The 22,751-nt window shown below is 37.0% G+C and overlaps 2 protein-coding genes across 6 annotated transcripts; both read left to right on the top strand.

Annotated features, from left to right (window-relative positions):
- Positions 1-202: 202 nt before the first annotated feature.
- LOC141692407 (uncharacterized) lies at positions 203-6,029 on the top strand. 5 transcript variants are annotated; one of them, XM_074497232.1, is made up of 7 exons: positions 216-570; positions 4,345-4,409; positions 4,533-4,595; positions 4,644-4,843; positions 5,286-5,357; positions 5,439-5,501; positions 5,846-6,029. In XM_074497232.1, the coding sequence occupies exons 1-7, from the start codon at positions 473-475 to the stop codon at positions 5,888-5,890; spliced, it is 606 nt and encodes a 201-aa protein (XP_074353333.1). In that variant the 5' UTR covers positions 216-472; the 3' UTR covers positions 5,891-6,029. The 5 variants fall into 5 exon arrangements, with proteins under 5 accessions (XP_074353335.1, XP_074353334.1, XP_074353333.1 ...); XM_074497234.1 differs by lacking the exon at positions 4,345-4,409 and having other exon boundaries at positions 203-570; positions 4,540-4,595; XM_074497230.1 differs by having other exon boundaries at positions 229-570; positions 4,533-4,843.
- A 3,588-nt stretch (positions 6,030-9,617) lies between these two features.
- Positions 9,618-11,618, top strand: LOC141691072 (uncharacterized). The gene has a single exon (XM_074495817.1). The coding sequence runs from the start codon at positions 9,618-9,620 to the stop codon at positions 11,616-11,618; it is 2,001 nt and encodes a 666-aa protein (XP_074351918.1).
- The last annotated feature ends 11,133 nt before the right edge of the window (positions 11,619-22,751 follow it).

Genomic DNA, 22,751 nt, shown 5'->3' with positions numbered 1-22,751 from the left:
CGAATAATCTTGACGAATAAGTTTTTTCCCAATAATCTTGACAAATGAAGCTTTCTTTTCTTTTAATTCTTCTTTTATACAACTAGTTCCTGTCCAAACTGTATATACCCCCTGATAGTTGACGAGCTTTTCAAAATGAAACATTATATCAACCTAAAAATTTTAAGAATTTATTTGAAACACATACAAATTTTGTGAACTTCATTAATCATAAAACATTATAATCTTTTACAACTATTTTTTTAGAAAAACATAAATTGAGATATTTATTGACGAAATATGTAAGTTGCTAAAAAAAGAAGCGGGACAGAGAAACAGAAATGCGTCAGCCAGCAAGCATACACATTTAAAAATACACACAATTAGGGGTTAGGGTTTGTGTTGTGTTCTTATATTCTTCAAATTCAATTCAGCTTGTTCAAATATATTTGCATACTACAACAACTACAAGTACGTATATTTTGTAACGACGATGTACGCCGATCGAGATTCCGGCGCCGGTAAGCTTTCCGTCAAACAGCGTCTTACGGTCGCCGGTCCCGGTCGTAGTCGTCAAAATTACGGCAAGCGGTTAGCTTCTCTTTCTCTCTCTCTCTCTCTCTCTCTCTCTCTCTCCCCCTACATACTTATATATGTGTTATTTGTGTCAATTAGAGCTTATTAGGTTATACTTTTGTGCAATGTGGAATAGTGTGGTGTTCAATAACCGTGAAGCTGTTCGAAGCTTTACGAGCTATTTGTTGTTTTAAATTACGATCTGAGCTGGACATGGAAATGAGAGGAGTTATAGATTTTATACTGTAAATGTTGAGAATTGGCAGATATGTTAGGGAAGTAGAACTGCCAGATGTTAATCAAGTTAAGATAGAGTGAGGTGTACACTTTTTGGTAGAACTACTTGGTAGACGTGTTTAGTAGATTAATATTGGGAGCTAATTTACAGATTTGGAGATTTGATTTCTCAACATATTGGGGATATTGATAACATAGTTGATCAAATTTCCATATGTAGGTTTAATTGACTGATTGTTATATACTAAGCTGAACACACAATACTAGCTTCTAGAATAGATTCTATACACCAATCCATATCTATAGTTCTCAACAGAATTTTATTGCTGACATCAAACTGTAGCATATGATCTAGCTGTCCTAACTTTTGTTTTGGCGCCATAGTGAGTATTGGACTTGTGTTGCACATTTGCACTTTCTGAGTCCTCTATATAAGTAATACTTATGTAGTTATGTTAGAGATATTTCAAGTTTTATATTTAGTTGTGAGTTGGACGTGGAAATGAAAGTAGTTCAGGGCTTGTATCTTATATCTCTGTGTCGTGGATAATTGATGAATATGTAACGAAATAAAACTCCAAGAGTTGTATGAAGTTAAAAGAGAGTGTACTTACGCATATTCTCGCAAAACTACTTTGTTATGCGTATAGGGGCAGTGCAAGGGGAGAGTTCATATGTTCGTGTAACCTGTGGTATTTCTTTGATTTTTCTTTTTTGATTGTAGTTTGTACTGTCAACCAATCACCTTGAATTTATTACATTATGCATTTGCTGCTTCTCCCACCCTTTGGCATTGATTGTTGGAGTCAAAAGTTAAAAAAAATTGGATTAATTTTTTTTTCATTCTGCACAGAATATCAAGGGGCTTGAATATATGCCACTACGGTGTTCGTAGTCTCTAGGGTAATTAAACCTTACGTTTCTTTGGGTAGTGTTTTTAGGCTTTAGTTCAAAGACTAATGTAATTGTCATATTGATTTAGTTATTCATGTTATGTGTGCATGCAGTATATGCATGGGTCTGTTTTGCTAGACATAAGACTTGCCTTGGTAGTGTTTTCTTTGGAAGAGGTAGTATGAATTCTAAAGTGAGAAAGATCAGTATAGAAGGTTCAAGTTTTGCACATAGTTGGGTGTGTGAACTTAAAAAATGTCAACCTAAAATTGATGAAAGGATGAACAGATTTCACTAGTGTAGTTAATTCGTGTCAAATTAAAAAATTAAAAAATGGAATCAAAAGAGAAAAATACTAAATAATCCTGAATTCTGTAAAGAAATTGCAAGTTTGATACTCTCTCCGTCTAGGTTTATGTGACCTGTTCAATAATGCACAAAGTTTAAGAAACTAACAGGTGGCCAACTTTTTCATTAAAAATACTCATTTAACTTGTGAGTGAAAGAATGAGCGGAAATATTCCCTCTCTTTTGGTCAAGTAACAGAGTAAAAATAGATGTGGCGGCATTATTTCATAAAAGATCAGCATATATATCTCCCTTCCATTTACTCAAAATATCTACCAAACCCATTTCGTACATGTCAAAACCATTTCTATATATTAACCCAACTCATTATATGCATCTACTTGTATGCTGAGATGGTAAAACGGTTAACGGAAACTGAAAGACAAGTAGTGTTTCATTTCTTATTAGAGAGATCAACAGATGGAAAATTAAAAAATGGTTCGATGATTGAAGTCAGTCATAAATTTTCATGTTCTATGAATACTATCCAACGAATATGGTTGCAAGCTAAAAACTCTTTTGGTAGAGGACTGCCACTTGATGTATCATTTAAACTAAAGGGCAGAGTAGGCCGGAAGAAGATTGAAATTGATCGGAATGAGGTCTCACAAGTTCTATTACGTCGCCGAACAAATATACGATCCTAGGCATGTGCTCTAAACATGGCTAAATCAACACTTCACCGACGAATCAAAGAAGGAGGTAATATTCGATCTCATACTAATGCCATTAAACCTCATCTTACTAATGAAAACAAAATGGCTAGGCTTGCATTTTGTTTAGAAAAACTCAAACAAGAATCATTGAATACAAAGCCTGAGTTTGAGGAGATGTTTGATGTCGTGCACATTGATGAAAAATGGTTTTTCCAAAGCAAAGAAACAGAGAGATACTATCTATTACCGGAGGAAACCGATCCCGTAAGAACTTGCAAGAGTAAAAGATTTATTACAAAAATAATGTTTCTCGCGGTGGTTGCTCGTCCTCAATTTGATCAGGATAACAATACATTGTTTGATGGTAAAATCGGAATTTTTCCGTTTGTGTATAAAGAACCAGCTCAAAGTAGTTAAAATCGGATCACCGGCACACTAGAAATTTTTGGCATGCACATCGATTACCAAAGAAGTTTATAGATCATGTTTGCTCCATCAAGTCTTACCTCAAATTCGACATAAATGGCCTCTTTTATCCTCACCAACTATATACATCCAACAAGATAATGCTAGGCCTCATATAAGTATTGATGATGATGAATTTATACGTGCGGCAAAGCAAGATGGGTTTGATATTAACTTGGTTTGTCAACCACCAAAAAGCCCAGATCTAAATGTACTGGATCTTGGTTTTTTAGATCGATACAAACACTTCAACACCAAGCTCCAAAAAATATCGATGAATTAAAAGCTGCTGTAGAAAAGGCTTTCAATGAATTATCTCCACGTTGCCTTAATAATGTGTTTTTGTCACTCCAGTCATGCATGGTTGAGATTATCAAGTCTTTTGGTGACAATAGGTATAAATTGCCTCACATTGGTAAGAGTCAGCTAGCTCGTGTGAGTAATTTTACCTGTGACCATGACTTGTGATGTTGTTGATGTCCAACAAACTGCTGTTGTTTTACAAACCCAATAGATACACTAGTAAGAGAACGTACCTTTTGCTAGAAACATGTCTTTGGTGGAGGCATGACTTTTGTGTTCTTGAAGAGCATTGTAAAAATATTTGTATGCTATGGGCAATCAAGTGTAAGTAAGTTTGTTTGTATGGTTTTGGTACGTGTTTTAGTTTAAATGCATGTACTGTATCCACTTGTCTCAGACGATGTGTACTTTTAAAGTACATGGTAGTACATTTTATATATTAAAGATTCTTGTCATGAATAGTAGAATTCATTCTTTCCGGGACATCCCAAAAAGGAAAGTAGGTCACATAAAATGGGACGGAGGGAGTATATCTTGGAGCTCCACAAGTGATGCCGGACAAGAATCAAAAGAAAGAAAAGATAAATAATGTGGATTAACCGCAAAAATCCCACAAGTCTAAGGTGATCCAACCGTAGAAGAATAACTACCCTCTAGGATCGCAACCCATTTCAGAAGAAGACTTGGTTAGGATTGCAACCCATTACAGAAAATAAATAATTGTAAATTACAGTCAACTCTAATCCTAACTAATAAACTAAAATATATTCAAACTAATATTGTATTCTTTGTTCAGCATAAACAAGTGTTCTGTGTGCCACTAAAATCTTGAATTTATGTTCCCAGTTATTTATTTTATTGTAAAATTGAACTAAATTTCCTGCAGGCAGAGGCAAGAGGCTGAAAAATGGGTGCATAATCTCTATGATAACAAAGGAACTCTAGTTTTAAGTATGGTTTGTCTGTGATACTTTTTTTGAAAGTTATTATGCATCTGGTCTACGGATAGTAAACCTAAATGTGTCACTTGTTATGTGTTATATATGTATAACTGTAAGTTAATGTTACGAAAAGATCGCAGAGATCTTCGTCTAAAGCTCCAGAACAAGAGTACTCGAAGTCAAACTGAGGAAGAAGGTATTAGAGATTTACGTGAAAAGCTGTCTGGTCAAACTGAGGAAGAAGGTATTAGAGATTTACGTGAAAAGCTGTCTGGTCCAACTAATTCACTACAGGTAAACACTGATGCGCCAAAGAGAAGAAAAGTTGCAGTGGACAGTAAGCTTGCCGAGAAAGTCATAGTTCAAGTCCCTGTACAAGAGGCCAAGAAAGTCGTGAGGACCATGTCCATATCCAAGAAAAAAACTGCACAGAAGGTTTTTTATGTAACCACTTCTTAATACTTGAGATTCTAGATATGCCTTTCATCCTTAGTGCTATTGTCTATTAATTTAGGTTCATGTCTGTGTTGTAGGCTAAGACTCACAGTCTCACATTATTATGTATTTTTAGTTTTTCTTTCAAATATTGGAAGTTTGGAAGGAGTACACAAAGCTATATGCCTATATCAATGTCTTTTGTTTTAATGAAGAGTTTTTCTGTGTTTTTGTCTCTGCTCTTATGATAATAGTTTTAAGTTTGGTCTTTAATGCCTTGCGACATTGGTGCATCAAAATCACGGCAGGTCTACTTTTTTTAATGTGAAAGAAGATATAATAAAGATTGTATTGTAACATGTTGTTTATGTCGATCAATATATGCTGATTAAGTTAATCACGTTAACTGTTGAACTTGGTCACACTAATAAGTTGTATTACCTTTTTGCAGACTGAAACTGTGGAGAGCTTCTTGCAGTTCCTGGGTCTAGAAAAATATTCAATAACATTTCAAGTCGAGGAAGTATGAATACCATATACATGATATGCATGTTTTTGTTCTTCCTCTGTGTCTAACCACCGTGTCTGTATTATTGCTTTGTAGATTGATATGGCTGCCTTCTTACATATAAATGATGCAGACCTGAAGGATCTGGGCATACCGATGGTAAACCGACTGTTCACTTTGCTGTTAAGTTTGTTTTCTTTAATGTTGCTGTCAAAGATTGATAGAATCGAAGATGTAAAATCTTTATAATGAAATTTTTATGTTATTTAATTTTCTGTTTAGTAGAGTTAACTGGCGGGCATCTTCAATATGATGTAGAACAATGAAAATCTAGAAGTGGGGATTGACCAATCTACTGTTGAATGTTTGCTACTTCATTTACTATAGTATATATCTTTGTCTTATTTAGGATTGTGAGTTTGTAGGAGTTATTCATTTTATTTTGAGTGTATGTCTTCCAGGTCATTAATTATAAGTTGTTTGGCTCACTTGTGATGTTACAGGGTCCAAGAAAGAAGATACTACTGGCATTGGATTCGAAACTTTGACACTCGGTAGTGCATAAAATTTTGCCGAGGACAGTCGGCTAGCATGTAATGTTTTGTACAACAAATAGGCAGCCATCTTTGAATACTTTGCTTTATGACCGTTTCTCTCGCCAAGTATACAGGGCCTGTTTGGGAATTCTATTAAGCTAACTTATTGGCTTATAAGTCCGCAACAACTTATAAGCTGATAAGTTAAATGTTAGCAGTGACGTACTTTTTTCCAACTTATTTTTATTTTTTTCACTTTTTTTAAAAATTTTGAGTTTAAAATAAAATTTTAAAATATTTTTTAATTTAAAATTCATGAATTAAGATAATTGTATTTAATAATTATATATTTTAATTCATTTAAGTAAAAAAAAAATATGACTTATAAGTAAGTTTATCCAAACACTTATAAAACTTATAAGTATTTATTAACTTATCACTTATTTAATACTTATTCATTTTAAGTCATAAATTACTTATTTTAAGATTTCTCTTCGTCATCCTCTTGTACATTCCGATATGGAATTCTGTGTCAGGAGAGTAGGTCATGAGACGATGATAACAGTGTAGATTACAGTAACGGCCTCATTTATGTAAACGCTGCTATATTTTTCTTTAACTTTCTTTTGCCAGACCATGCCTTCCGCCTATATACAATTTGAGGAAATTTATAAACAGGAAATTGTACATCTAAATATCAGATTGAATATTGAATAACTTTAAATATTTATTCATTTGCTTGGTTGTGTTACAAACTTTTGACATCTTATTACAACTTTTTTCCAAGGAATAATTATCATTTCCAGTCTTGATTTAAATTTCGGTCATATCTTACATAACATGCCTATTCTTCCAGCAATAAGGAATTTAACAAAAAAATCATGAAACATACACTCCAAAGTTGTGAAACAGATTGTGTTCTGCAAACATTTTGACTAACTTAATTATGATGGGAGGTCGTCTGTTCTCCGGTGAACCCTGCTACAGCAAAGCCAAGAAGTCAATATTAACCATGCTCAGGGCGGAGCTCAATCCCCCGAATTAGTCACCCTTAGTAACTCCACTTGTCACTTCCATCACACTCATCTCCAAATCCTTGTCTTCCCCTCCCTTGTTAATAGTATTCTCCCAACTGAATTTCTAACCACCCGTCTTTTCTCTCCACAGCATATTGACTGTCAGTCTCTCCAACTTTACTCTCCAGATAAATAACCCGGTTTACGCTTTCATCTCCACTATTCCCAACACAAGCTTCAAAAGGATTTAGATTCTCCAGAGGTAAATTATATCCATGGTAAACTTCCGAGTTGTATATCAGATTCTGCAGCCGACAAGAAACTTTTAGCCACAACTGACAGCCTACACGCATCAACAGGGCTTGTACGAGACACAACTTCTTCCAAAAATGCTTGTGCAAATGCTTCGGGTAAGTTGCTGAATAAATTAGTGCTTTCACAACCCTCTTCTCCTTCTTTAGGCATCTCTCCCTCTCTTCTCTTAGTATTTCTCTCCGCATTACTCCCTGTGTAAAACAAACAAAAAAAATTTAAAAATTTATGAATGATATATTTTTGATGTAAACTAGCTATCTCATATGTAAGTTCTCGACTCCTTGAAGCAGTTCTTACTTGCTTAGTTTGGGTCGGAGCTCAATCATAGAGAAACCTATGCCACCTTTAGGTTTTTCACTTTTCACTTCTCTAACAGTCATCTCTAGATCCCTGGTCTCTCCATCAGTGTGGAAGTAGTCACCCAACTCAACTTCAAAGTAATTATCATCTCTGAGCTTTACATATTGGCATTCGGACTTGGCGATTTCAGGGTCAAAATACACAAATTGGTTGATACTTTCTTCCTCAGTAATACCAACAGAAGTCTCAACCGGTACGTTGAGGTACGTGAAATCCATAGAAGAACTTCTTCTTACGTAAATAATAGATAAGATAAGCTGTGTAAGTTGTATAAGGTGGCTGAAGGTTTTACTCAAACCACAGGAGTAGATTACTTTGAAACATATGCTCAAGTTGCGAAAATGACAAGAGTTAGAGTTGTTCTAGCCTTGGCTGCAGCCAAATATAATTGGCATATCCATCATATGGATGTCAATAATGTATTTCTTCATGGGGGGTGAGTTCTATGGAGTCCACCTTTTTATCGGAGTCCTCGGAGTCCATCTACGTTCTGCAAATAAAATATATTGTAAAACGTGTTATTTTGCAAAACATGTTACACAAATAGCATAACTTCAACAAAATCATGCAAATCTCATATATTTACGGTACAATATGTATGTTCTGCAATATGTTCTGCAACATGAACATTTATGTTCTGCAAACTAAACATGTTTTGTAGAATATATATTTTTGCAATGTTCTGCTTGTAAAATGTATGCAATCTACAAGATTTTTGATAGAATAGTGATGTTTGTCGAAAAATAATATGTTTTGCAATATTTTAAGCTATATTTTACTTGCTGAACATATATGGACTCCGAGGACTCCAATTAAAGGTGGACTCCATAGAACTTTACTCTTCTTCATGGTGTTTTAGCTGAAGAAATTTATATAAAATTACCTCCCGGGTTTCGGTGTATATCTACTTCTGGTATTCAGTTCCCTCCTCGTGTAGAATTGGTATGTCGATCTCGGAAGTCCATATATGTGTAGGAATTAAAAATTAATATTTGAACACAGGCACAATATTTGTATATATGTTAACTGGGAAAAACAAATGATGAATTTTATCCTATACATTAAAGCTAGTGATAGCCTATAATAATTCAGGTCCAATAATAGGGGCCCAGGGCCCAATAGCAAGAGCTCAGGAAGTACTCAGCTTTAACCTGGAAGGGCCCAGGACACGTGGCAACATCACCACCGTCCAGGTACCCGGGATCCAGAACGTTCCTACGGTCCAGATCTGGTAGTACTATAGTACATCCCAGGCGTCCAGGATGCCCTACAGTCAAAAATGCAAACTTACGGTCCAGATTAAAAGGTACAAATCCCTAAATCCTAATAGGATGCCTATAAAAGGTTGGACAGAAGGTGAGTTACAGGTTACAATCACACATACTCTCTCTTTCACCTATACTTACACACACACACACGTACACACCATAAATATACTTGCATAATTCCCGTTTTGCCCCTCTTCTCCTTAAAACCCTTTCTCATTCTCACGCCGGAGGTGCCGCAGGGACGCCACCCCCCTCCGGTTCTGTTTTGTAGGTTCCCACCCTACAGCTACACTGCACGCCGCCGCCACTCCCGTCCAAAAGGAGTCTGAGTCCGGGCTCGGCAAGGAGAAGGCCCCGAGGCGATTTGGGATTATCATTGGCGCTAGAAGGAGGAGCTGAACCTCCGTCCAGTGGTGTTCATATCCGCAACTTCCACCCTACCTAGTAGTTTGGAATACCATCCCTCAGTAAGAACGCCACTCCAAATCTCTTAGATCTATTTTTCACAAATTATATTACTGTGAGTTTGTGGTACTGTTGAATAACCATGACTACAAGAAAGAGCAAAGCGGTCGTGTCGACTTCTTTCCTTCCACCTCCCCCCCAACCCAGGGATGGAGATATGGAAGTTCTGGATGAAGGGCCCCCATAACCCAGACTCCATCTCAAAATCTCCAACCAGGAGACCAGAGAATAGTCATCGAGAAAGCTGCCCATAAGCACACCAGGACTTCCGCCAACCCATGGGGAAGCATGACCCCGGAACAGATACAAGCAGCGATGGACCTGTGGAAGGAAAAACATGAAGCCGAACCCGAGACCCGCCCAGAGGATCAGCGAGAACGTTCCGGAGAATCACGGGGATCCGTCTTTGACCGGATTGTAAAGAATTTAAAGAAACCACCAGAGGATGCCAGAGATGAAATAAAGAGAGCTGCCCTCCGTGAGAGAATCCGAAAAGAAGAGGAGGCTAAAGCCCAAGAAGCAATTGAAAAGAGAGTTCGTGAAGAAGAAGCAAAGCTAAAAAAAAAGGCACACCGGATTCATGTTTCTTCCGACTCGGAGCCAGAAAAGAAATCCAAGCAAGAACAAATGGCCCGGGCCCTCCGGGACCTTAAAAGAAAAGTAGAAGGCGATATGGAAGTAGGAGCGGCAACCACCCCATTCACCAAGAAGTTGGTATCTACCCCCAGAGAATCAGGGCTGAAGTACTTCAATTTTGACTCTTTTAATGGATTAGCTGATCCCGAGGAGCATCTGAACTATTTTGAGCAAATATCTAATATTTATGATTACAGTGACCTAACCAGATGCCGATTCTTCGCATCAACATTGAAGGGGGGAGTTCAGAAATGGTTCAGCCGCATTCCATCCCGGAGTGTGGACTCTTGGAAAGACTTCCGCGAGATGTTTTTGAAAAGATTCAGGGCCAACCGGATGAACGAACTGCAAATGTGTCATTTGGAAATAATCCAGCAAAGAAGCAAGGAGTCCCTCCCGGAATTCATCAAAAGATTCCAAGAAGCCGTTAACCAACTCTCCAACTTGGAAGAAAAAGAGGCAGTGAACATTTTTCGAAGGAACTTGCACCCGATATCTTGCGAAGGCTATGTCAAAGACTTGATTCATAGAGAGCCCCAGAGCCTAGCATCAGCATACGCGTTAAGATCAAAGTTCATAAAGGAAAATGATTTCCTCAAGTCAATGAAAATGAATAGAAGAATACATGATGATGAGTCTCCGGAGCGACGCTCGTCGTCCCGGAAAGACAAAAGATGCAAGCTTGATAGGCAAGCCAACTACATTCAGCAGTCTCGGGGAACCCCACCCCGGGAGACATACACCGAATTAAGAAAGAATGAAAGGAAACCCAAGACCAAGAAAGAACCCAAGCCGGAACCGGAGTGGACACCTCTCAACAGGCCCCGGGCCGACATTTTGCGCGAAGTTAAGGGCAAGCCGTTTTATTATCCGCCAAAACCCTTGTTGGCGCCTCCCGAGAACAGGGCCCGGGACAAGCATTGTGGCTATCACGAGGATCATGGCCATACCACTAAAAACTGTTTCTCCCTCAAGATGTTCATAGAAGACCAGATCAAGAAGGGAAACATGAACCAGTATCTTCAAAGGGGGTCAATTGACAAAGATAGGGCCCCGGGAAGAGGCAAAAATATGGTGAATGTTGTTTTTGGAGGCACAGCTTCTCCACCTCGGAGCCCGGACCAGGAGAATGATGTGATGATGATCCAGACTCTGGATGATGAGCCGATCTGCTTCTCTTATTCCGATTATGAGGGGCTCGATCCGGATCACAACTTGGCATTGGCGGTGACCCTTGATGTCGCAAACAACGAGGTAAAAAGAATTTTAGCTGACAATGGTTCCTCTGCTAATATTGTATTCGAGCACACACTTAACAGGATGGAGCTCGGGCACCTCCGAATGGACCCCTGTCTTGAAGATCCCTTATACGGATTTGGGAACACGATGATTCCGATCCGGGGCATCATTTATCTCCCCATCATCTTTGGAACCGCACCCCGGCAGGTCTCTCATATGATGAAGTTCCATGTGATAAGCGCAACCTTCTCATACAACATGATCCTTAGAAGGCCCACTATCACCAAGCTCAGGGCAATCCCCTCAACTATTCACTTAAAACTCAAATTCCCCACCCCGGGAGGCGTTGGAGAATTGAAAGGAGACAGGGAAATGGCAGAGAGATGCTATGGTCAAGCCCTTGTCATGGCAGAAAGGGACCGGAAAACCGGAAGAAGATAATGTCCCCACCCAAGGGGCAAAGCAGAAAGAAGCATCGAGAATACCTTAGTAAAAGGGCCCGCTTGGATGTGAATATGATTGATGACTCCGGATACAACGTAACCAATGTTGATGCCCGGATTCAGAAATTTGTAGAGAGCAAGGAGAAGACAAAGGTAGAACCTGCCCAACAGACAATCGAGGTAGATTTGGAACCCGGGAACCCCACCCGGAAAATCAAAATCGGCAAAGGCCTGGAAACCACATTCCAGAAGGAGCTCATCGATCTACTAAAGAAATACGCTGACGTGTTCGCTTGGTCCCCGGAAGACATGCTGGGGATTGATGAATCCGTGGCCATGCACAACCTGGACGTAGATCCAAAGCAAAAACCAATCAAGCAAAAACGAAGGAACTTTGTGTTAGATATATTTGATAATGTCATGGCTAATATGTTTTATGTTTAACTTTCAGATCTTATTTGAACAGGATAAATCAGTACTTAACTGTTGATCAGTACTTATACTGGAAGTCAGGACTTAAGGATATCAATACTTATGTTATCAGGAGATAATCATCAGAAGATAGATATCAGAACTTAAGTGCTGAAGGACGATCAGATAAGGACAGTAGCTGATTAAAGGAAAGAAGATCAAGATAAACATAAGAAGAGATATGCATGAAGAAGGAATTCTGTAAAGAATGGAATACTTGGAAGAAAAGATATCTGATTGATATATTTTAGGAAGCAGAATTATATTCCATATCAATTAGCGATTATCTTGTAACTGTGTAGTATATAAACACAGACATAGGGTTTACACTATAAGTGTTATCATTATTAGAGAAGATTATTCATTATAATCCTAGCAGCTCTCGTCATATTTGTTCATCACTGAGAGGTAACAGTTCCATACTGTAACAGAGTTTATTGTTTCAATAAAGTTTGTTTTCTGTTACTTAAGTTCTTAAAGTTCGATTTGAGTGTACTATACACTGTATTCACCCCCTCTACAGTGTGTGTGTGACCTAACAATTGGTATCAGAGTCTATCTGTTAACATACATACAGTTAAAGATCCAAACACAATCATGTCAGACACAGAAACTCCAACTAAGCCTACCAAAACTGAGGAACCACCAAAGACACAAATTCAGAGTCGGTATGAGACCATCAGAGTTCCCATACTGAGACCATCTGAATATCCCATATGGAAGGTAAGGATGACCATGTTCCTGGAAGCAACAGATCCAGAATACCTTGATAGAATCAAGGAAGGCCCTCACAAACCAACCATGCTCGCTGTTGCAGTTGCAGGTGAAGCAGCAAAGACCGTACCAAAGGAGAAGAGTGATTATACTGCTGAAGACATAGCATAAATTGCTAAGGATGCTAAGGTACGACACTTACTGCATAGTGCCATTGATAATGTAATGTCAAACAGGGTAATCAACTGCAAGACTGCTAAGGAGATATAGGATGCTCTGGAAACAAGGTGTCAGGGAACTGACACAATTAAGAAGAACAGGAAGACAATACTCACTCAAGAGTATGAACACTTTGACTCAAAGACTAATAAGTCATTGAATGATTAATATGATAAATTTGTCAAACTTTTGAATGATTTGTCATTGGTTGATAAAGAGTATTATCTTGAAGATTCAAACCTTAAGTTCCTGTTAGCTCTTCCTGAATGCTGGGATTTGAAGGCAACGACAATAAGAGACAACTACAATCTTGATGAAACAACTCTTGACGAAATCTATGGAATGCTCAAGACTCATGAGTTGGAGATGGAACAAAGAAGCAAGAGGAAAGGAGGAAAGTCAAGGACAGTTGCTCTTAAGGCTGAAGAAGAATTCCCCAAAGCAGCTTCCTCAAAGAAAGACAAGGGTAAAGCTCTTTTCATAAAGTCTGATACCGAGTCATCAAGTTCTGAGAGTGATGATGACTCAGATTCTGAAAGCTTGCCTGAGACTGATGCTGATGAGGAGATGATGAAGCTGTGTGCTCTTATGGTGAAAGGAATCACAAAGATTTCATACAGGAAGTTCAGGAAGAGAAAGAAGTTTTCCAGGAAAGGCATAAGTTCTGATAAGAAGAATTTCAGAAGATCTGAAGGCAGAGGAGGAAAGTCTGACAGAGGAGATTACACCAATGTTAAATGCTATAACTGTGGTGAGAAAGGCCACATATCTCCTGATTGCAAGAAGGTAAAGGGTGACAAAGGCAAGGCTCTTGTCACAAAGCAGAAAAGCTGGACAGACACCTCAGACTCTGAAAGTGAGGAAAACTATGCATTGATGGCAAATGCTGATAAAGAAAGTGCTGAGAGCAGTTCTGAAGCTGCTGAAACAAAGGTACCTCAGACTACTTATGCTTTTCATACTGATGATATTAATGAGTTGAGAAGATATCTTAAAACCATGTTTGTTAGTTATAGAGATCAAACTTTAACATGTGAAAGCTTAACTTCTGAAAATCTTGCATTTAAGAAAATAAATGATTTCTTAGAAAAAGAGTTAGTCATGTTCCATCAAACTCAGAAGGATATAGACGATGCTTTTTATGTTAGAAATGAAGTGCTAAAAATAAATGAATCTCTAAAAACTGAGTTAGAAAAGGAAAGAGAGATTACCAGGACTTGGACTAACTCTGGCAAAACAACTCAAAATTTGCTAAGTAGTGGAAACTGGAAAGAGGGCTTAGGTTATGGAGAAGATAAGAATGATAAAGGAACTGAAGAAATTAGGTATGTTGATAAGCAAAAGCCAAAGTTAAAACCTGTTAAGTTTGTAACTGTAAAGTCTGAAAATGAAAAATCAGAAGTTACAAAGAAATTAACTTCTGACAAACTAAAACAGGAAAAGACAACTGAAGTGAACATAGGCTTAATGACAAAGAAGCAGCTTAAGCATAAGCTGAAAGATGTTAAGAATGCAAACAAGGTAAAATCACCTAGGAAAAATAGGAATGGAAAGGAAGGTGTGAATAAAAGCAATAATTATAAACCTGTTCCTGATGCTTCTAGGAAAATATATCATAACTGTGGAAGTTCTAACCATCTGGCTTCTTTTTGCAGGAAGAATAAGAATATTAACTCCTTATCTTCAAAGTCAAGAGTTAAGAGTCAGTCTGTTAGATACAAACCACAAAATCCTTGTTTTTATTGTGGTAGTTTATGGCATTCCATTTATACTTGTAAGGAATATCATAGCTTGTACTATGATTATTATCAAATAAAACCTTCTTTGAAGAAAGTTTCCATTGTTCCTTCTAGTGTAAATTCTGATTCAAAGTCTGATAGTGTAAGTTCTGATAAGAAAAATGTTAACATAAACTCTGATGCTAAATCCGCTGCAAATGTTAATAAACTTAATAAGGCCAAATGATCCAAGCAAGTCTGGGTCCTTAAAACTAATAATTAGTGGTCTTTGTGATTGCAGGGCAACAGGAAAAATATTCTAGTTCTGGACAGTGGATGTTCAGGACATATGACTAGAAATAAGGCCCTGCTATCAGACTTTGTGGAGAAAGCTGACCCAAGTGTTTCTTATGGAGATGGCAACATTGGAAAGACATTGGGATATGGCAATATCAATCTTGGAAATGTCATAATTAAACAAGTAGCTCTGGTCTCAGGACTTAAACACAACCTACTGAGTATAAGTCAAATCTGTGACAGAGATTATCATGTTAATTTCTTTGAAGAACACTGTGAAATTGTGAGTAAATCTAAAGGCAAAGTTTTTCTGAAAGGATACAGGTGTGGTAACATTTATGAAGCTAAGCTTTCAACAAGTACTGATGGATCTGCAATCTGTCTGATGAGTAGAGCATCAATTGAAGAAAGCTGGAATTGGCATAAGAAACTCTCTCATTTAAATTTCAACAATATAAATGAACTGGTCAAGAAAGATCTTGTGAGAGGATTGCCAAACACAGTATTTGCTCCTGATGGTCTTTGTGATTCATGTCAGAAAGCCAAACAAAGAAAATCTTCATTCAAGAGCAAGACTGAATCATCAATTCTTGAGCCTTATTATCTACTACATGTTGATCTATTTGGTCCAGTAAATGTCATGTCTATTGCAAAGAAGAAGTATGCGTTGGTCATAGTGGATGAGTTCACCAGATACACATGGGTGTATTTCTTGCATACAAAAAGTGAAACTGCATCAATCTTGATTGATCATGTCAAACATCTGGATAAAATGGTCAAAGATTCTATGAAAGTTTTAAAAAGTGATAATGGCACTGAGTTCAAGAATTTGATAATAGAAGAGTTCTGCAAAAGCCATGGAATAAAGCAGGAATTTTCTGCTCCTGGAACTCCACAGCAAAATGGAGTTGTTGAAAGGAAGAATAGAACTCTCATTGAAGCTGCACGTACAATGCTTGAAGAAGCAAAACTTCCAACCTATTTCTGGGCTGAAGCTGTGCAGACTGCTTGTTTTACTCAAAATGCAACACTCATTAACAAGCATGGAAAGACACCATATGAGATGGTGAAGAAAAAGAAGCCAAATCTGAAATACCTTCATGTATTTGGATGCAAGTGTTTTGTTCTCAAGACTCATACTGAACAGCTATCAAAGTTTGATCTAAAAGCTGATGAAGGAATCTTTGTTGGATATCCACTTTCCACAAAAGCCTTCAGAATCTATAATTTGAGAACAAAAGTAGTCATGGAATCTATCAATGTCTCTTTTGATGACAAGAAGATTACTGGTCTTGAAGATTTCATTGACCATGATCAGCTGAGATTTGAAAATGAAGACTCAAATTCTGATACTGAAAATCCTGAAAGTCTAAGTCCTGATACAGTAAACTCTGATGGAATAAACTCTGATGTTATTGAAACTGTGGTGGCTACGCCAAGGGAAGATGCACCGATGCAGGGGGAGCATACTCAAGATCCTACCACAGCTCAAGAAACATCAGAACATACATCTGGCTCTTCAAATTCTGATTCGTCAAGTTCTGATAAGCCAAGTTCTGATAATGCTGAAAATTTAAATACTGAAGACTCCAACTCAGAGAGTATAGTTTCAGGGGGAACATCAGAAAATGAAAATGAAGATAGCATGGATCATGGGGGAGCATCCAGTTCTAGAGAAAACCTTCCATCTGTAAGGAAGTGGACAAAATCACATACACCTGATTTGATAATTAGAAATCCTGATGCAGGTGTCAGAACTAGAACAGGTACTTCAAATGAATGTCTTTACAATTCTTTTCTCTCTCAGACTGAGCCAAAGAAAGTGGAAGAAGCTCTTCAAGATGCTGGTTGGGTGCAAGCAATGCAGGAAGAGTTGAATGAATTTAAAAGAAACAAAGTCTGGACCCTAGTGCCAAGACCAAAGAATAGATCTGTTGTTGGTACAAAGTGGGTATTCAGAAACAAAACTGACAGTGATGGCATAATTACAAGGAATAAGGCAAGGCTGGTTGCAAGAGGATATTCTCAACAGGAGGGAATTGATTATGATGAAACATTTGCACCAGTTGCTAGGTTAGAAGCCATAAGGATATTCTTAGCTTATGCTGCTCACAAAAAGTTTACTGTCTTTCAAATGGATGTGAAAAGTGCTTTTCTCAATGGAGAATTGGAGGAGGAGGTATATGTTGAACAACCTCCAGGTTTTGTAGATACCAAACATCCAGATTATGTCTACAGGCTTGATAAAGCATTTTATGGACTTAAGCAAGCTCCTAGAGCATGGTATGAGACTTTAGCTCAGATTCTTCTGGAAAGTGGATTCAATAGAGGGACAATAGACAAAACACTGTTCTACCTCAACCATGGAAAGGACTTACTTCTGGTCCAGATTTATGTTGATGATATCATTTTTGGATCTACAAATGACAAACTTTGCAAGAAGTTTGCCAAACTAATGCAGTCAAGATATCAGATGAGTATGATGGGGGAACTTAGCTATTTTCTGGGCCTTCAAGTCAAGCAGAATGAGGAAGGCACTTTTATTTGTTAAACCAAGTACACCAGAAACTTGCTGAAGAAATTTGGAATGCAAGATTGTTCAAGTGCATCCACTCTAATGGCCACTGCAATAAAACTGGATAAGGATACCGGTAAATCAGTAGATATTACTGACTACAGAGGTATGATTGGCTCTCTACTCTATCTAACTGCTAGTAGACCTGATAACATGTATGCTACCTGTCTTTGTGCAAGATTTCAAGCAGATCCAAGAGAACCTCACTTAACAGCTGTAAAAAGAATCTTTAAGTATCTTAAAGGAACAGCTGCTCTGGGATTATGTTATCCTAGAGAATCAGATTTTAAACTAATAGGTTACTCAGATGCAGATTTTGCAGGTTGCAAAATTGACAGGAAAAGCACAAGTGGAAGCTGTCAATTTCTTGGAGGCAGATTGGTTTCTTGGTACAACAAGAAACAAAAGTCAATTTCCACATCAACTGCAGAAGCAGAGTATATTGCTGCAGGAAGCTGTTGTGCACAGATTCTTTGGATGAAGAATCAGTTACTGGATTATGGGTTAACATATTTCAAAATCCCTATTTACTGTGATAATCAAAGTGCTATTGCTATGACAGGTAATCTAGTTCAACACTCTATGACAAAGCACATCAGCATCAGGTACCACTTCATCAGGGAACATGTGGATGAAGGTACAGTGGAATTGCATTTTGTTCCCACAGATCAACAACTAGCAGATATCTTCACAAAACCACTGTGTGAAGCTACTTTTACAAGATTGGTAAATGAACTTGGAATGGTTTCAGGTTCTTTCTCTAAATCTGCTTAGTCTTGTTCTGTGTTATCAGACTTTATGCTCAGTATTTACAGAATTAATCTCATTGTGTATTCTGTGCTTAATTGATAAATGTCTTTAAGTACTGACTGTTGTCTGATATATGTTTCTAAACTCTGATAAGTGATATGTCTGTTCAAGTACCTATTCAATCCTATGAGGATAACTGTGCTAGATACTGACCTAGTAGTCTTCAATAAACAAATGATTCCATGTAAGAAGTAATTATTTCAGTGGAAATCTTATGACACTAGCAAATTCTGATAATTGAGCTTAGTTAAGTTTACTTTGTATATCTTATTACTAAGTCACAAATTAGAATAATGCTACTCATCTGTTAAGTTCTGATACTAGTAAAACTGCTGAATGTACTAAGTGCTGATAAACCTCACTTATCAAAAGAAAAAGCAAAAAGATCAAAGAATAAAATCAGGTACTCCTTTGAGATCTAGAGTAAAAATGTGGAAGGGACGACCCAAGTGCATTGCTGGTATTAAGTAAATATGCATTAGAAAAGCAAAATATTTTCTTGGTGACTTTTCACACTCTATGATTACTGGAGAAATACTCTGATAATAGCATAAATTCTGATAAACAGTCGTGACTCACTTACACTGAGAAGCCACTATAAAATAGAATTTCAAAAGATGCATAAAATTAGCACAAAACAGTTGAGGTGGACTCATGCATGAACTCATTCATCAGTAGGTTTCAGGACAATGACAGCTCTTTAGCAAAATTTTAGTTATGCCTTATTTCTAAGATGTACTGAAGTGACTCAGACTTTACTCTTTGTCTGTTATTTAGCTTAATGCACACACTAGTCACTCCATATGAATGATGAAAATTACTGTGGTGGTCTATGTTATTTTAGATAAACAGTCACTGTGTCACTTTGCACAAATTCTGAGGACAAGTTCTAGTTACACGTTCTAATGATTAAGTTCTGAAGTCTATAACTCAGAACTTGTATGAGGATTTACTAAGATGGGCATTCCTTTTTCGAGTTAAGAAATTATGTTCTGATGACTGTTAAGTTCTGATATAAGTCTAAGTTCTGATATTAGAGTCTAATTTTTTACTTGACTTATCTGTGAATAAAATTTGATAACAGTCTCAGTTAATAATTGAATATGTTGAAGTGGAAGATTAATAGTCACTATGGTTAGGGTTAATGGTATTTGTACCTGAACAGTCCAATGTTAATTGTTTCTTGTGTGCTTTAAACCATGTTTCCTCTTTCCAATGAATGTTATTCTTTTTCAAAGTCTAGGAAGACGAGGTAGAATTAATTCTACCTGTCAGCATTCAATTTCTTTGCGTCTCCTGGCATTCTCTTGCCTATATAAGCAGCCACTTCACATCAGTCTTTCCATCAAATTCTTCTCACACACTTATCTTCATACTTCTTCTTTCAAAAAAACAATGGTCAGATACAACATGTTTTTGAACTACCAAAACTTCAATATGGAGCTAAGCTGTGCCGATTGGTAGCAGGAATGGCATGTCACAGCCATTCCTGAGGAGATATGGGACTCTGTTCCACAGGAGGTACTGACACACCTCCTGTTCTTCTATATGGACTACCATCGCCATCTGGAGCGATTGGAGGATGTAACACCCCCAGATCCGGGGTCGGGGATCCGGGTCGTCACGAGTTCCATTTCCCTTAATAACACCCAATCTTAATAATTACTCAACTACTCTATACTGTGACCCCACAATAAACACACACACCACACGTTATAGTCTCAGAGATGAACATCCAAAAATAACCACAAGTCATTTTATTCCACAATTATCTGCCAATACACCTTAAAAGGTTTTCTGAATAAATTTACATTTCTTTGCCATTATTACAATTCATAAATATAAATAAATCTGGTACATCAAAAGTTGAAAGCCTAGCCTATTGGTAGTTCCTACCTCAGCTACGGCGGCATCAATGCTTCTAGAAAACTGCGGAACGTCTCCTAATCGCTCGCGAATCGGGAGCTTGGTTCTGTTCATCTTTTCTATCTGTTGTTGTGTGATGAAAGAAGAAAGCAAGGGTGAGCAGCAAGCCCACCAAAATAATATGTATAATGATTAATAGTATATGAGCCTACTCATAATACTCATGCAAGTCTTGGTCAAAAGAAATGAACCAAGTTTGATATCTTAATGCGATGAAGTCGCAAAATATTCAGTATATATACATATATACTTTTCAAAATATTGGAAGTCCTCTTCCATGCATAATATACACAAAGTCCCAGTGTATAACTGTATAAAAAAAATATCATTGCAAGGTGATCTCATATATCTAACCTTGTCTCAACGTTTTTCTGAAAATCTTTGTCATTCATAAGACAATTATTAATTAGATATAAGTTTAAAAGATGAGGTTACCAAATACCCCAATATACTTATATCTTTCCCAATACTACTTGAACTACCACCGTTCAAGTTATAATCAGTTTCAAAAGTTCATCACATAGATGAGATTACAAGACAAGATTTGAATAGATTCAATCTTTGAAATATTATTGAATGAAATAAAGTTACGAGATACTTTATTTAGTCCCGATATATATATATCCACATATATAAATCTCTTAAACATTTCCTGGAACCTCTGTTATGTAAAGTATGAACAGAGTTTGAAACATCCAATGAATTTTGGAAAGGAAAAGAATTTTGGCATAAACCAGATATCTTGCTGATCAGGCAAAGATACCAATAAGTAACCTTTTCTACTGTAGATGGATGAATTCCTCACCGATCATCACCCTGGCCGCATTAGGACCTCGCGCTAGACCGTTACCCGGCCCCTCACGCGTTGATGGACTGCCACCCAGCCACTTACACTTTCATAGACCGTACCCCGGCCTGTCGCTTATGCCGACTCAATTAGATGGGCTTACTTCCCGAACATTGGGCAAGTAATCAATTCATTTACCAAAACTGCAACCTCATTGCGAATATAAAATACACCACAGAGCCGGATTCCCCAGGTTTTGAGCGAGTATTTAAATCCACTTAGAAAAAGAAGATCTTAAATATAAAAATGAGTTTTGGGATCCGCTCTGACTTTTAAAAATCATTTTGAAGACTCGAAAATACTTTAAAGAGTGTTTGGAGTAAAGCTGATTTAATGAAGTAAATCAGTCCCCATATATTAGAAAATATCTGAATATTATTATTTAAATAATATTCCCATAAAGAATAATCTTTATAAAAATAATTGAAGTAGAAGTATTAAAACTTATACTTGAAATAAACATTAAATAACCAAAGATATACTTATATGAAAGTATTATCTTTATTTGAATAATCGAAAATAAGTTTGATTGTTAACACTTTATTCTTTAATGAAATAAAGAATATATATCAGTAATAAGCGGAGTCATAATACCTCGAATGAATATTATAATTAATATTCATTAAATAAAATAAAGGAGTCATACATCCTCAAATGAATATCCAAGTAATATTCAATAAATAATATAAAGGAGTCATACATCCTCAAATGAATATCCAAGTAATATTCAATAAATAATATAAAGGAGTCATAAGTCCTCGAATGAATATTCAAGATAATATTCATTAATAAAATAAAGTTATCGAATAAACCTTATTCGATTAATAGTTTTGAAAACTATGACCATATATATATATAAATATATATATATATATATATATATATATATATATATAAAATCTACTCGGGATCCTCGACTCCCGGTTTTAGAAAATGTTTTCACCTTTGGGTCCCTATACTAAGGGTATATGCAAATTACCGCTATTATCTAGCATAGGTATTATCAACTGAACCAACAGATATATATGGCAAGAATACGAAACTGCATGCATATATATACCATATCAGCATGCTTCAATATATCGCAACATTTGCTAATTAACCAACATGCATCTATCGCAAGATAATGCATACATATATACATCACAACAACAGTATAACGGGTAGAAAACTTGCCTGAGCGACTGGGGGTTATGAATGGCTCGGGACGAGTCTGGTAACCTATAAGCAACAAGTAAGTTGGAATTAAACCTAAATCACTTGTAAATCTATACTTTAACTAACTTAGACTCTAACGCTTGTTTTGCGCTCACTGATTCGCTTAAGTCACTCGGGTACCCCCGACTCCACCATTTTTAATAATTTAACCTTTACGAGTTTTAAAGCGATTCCTTCGCGAGTGTCTTACCAATAGCCTAACACACTTACCATAAATGTTTCATACATTGATTAACCCTTTTTGGTCCTTAATCTATGTTTCAAAGTAAGGCGAGGGGAAAAGTTTCGTTCGCGAAACGCCGTTACTTGAAACGGTCGTTTCTCCTAAACTGTGCA

This window comes from Apium graveolens, chromosome 10, assembly GCF_009905375.1.
Source record: "Apium graveolens cultivar Ventura chromosome 10, ASM990537v1, whole genome shotgun sequence".
NCBI lineage: Eukaryota > Viridiplantae > Streptophyta > Magnoliopsida > Apiales > Apiaceae > Apium > Apium graveolens.
The sequence above is the reverse complement of the archived record's forward strand: the minus strand, read 5'-3'. Positions and strand labels throughout refer to the sequence as shown.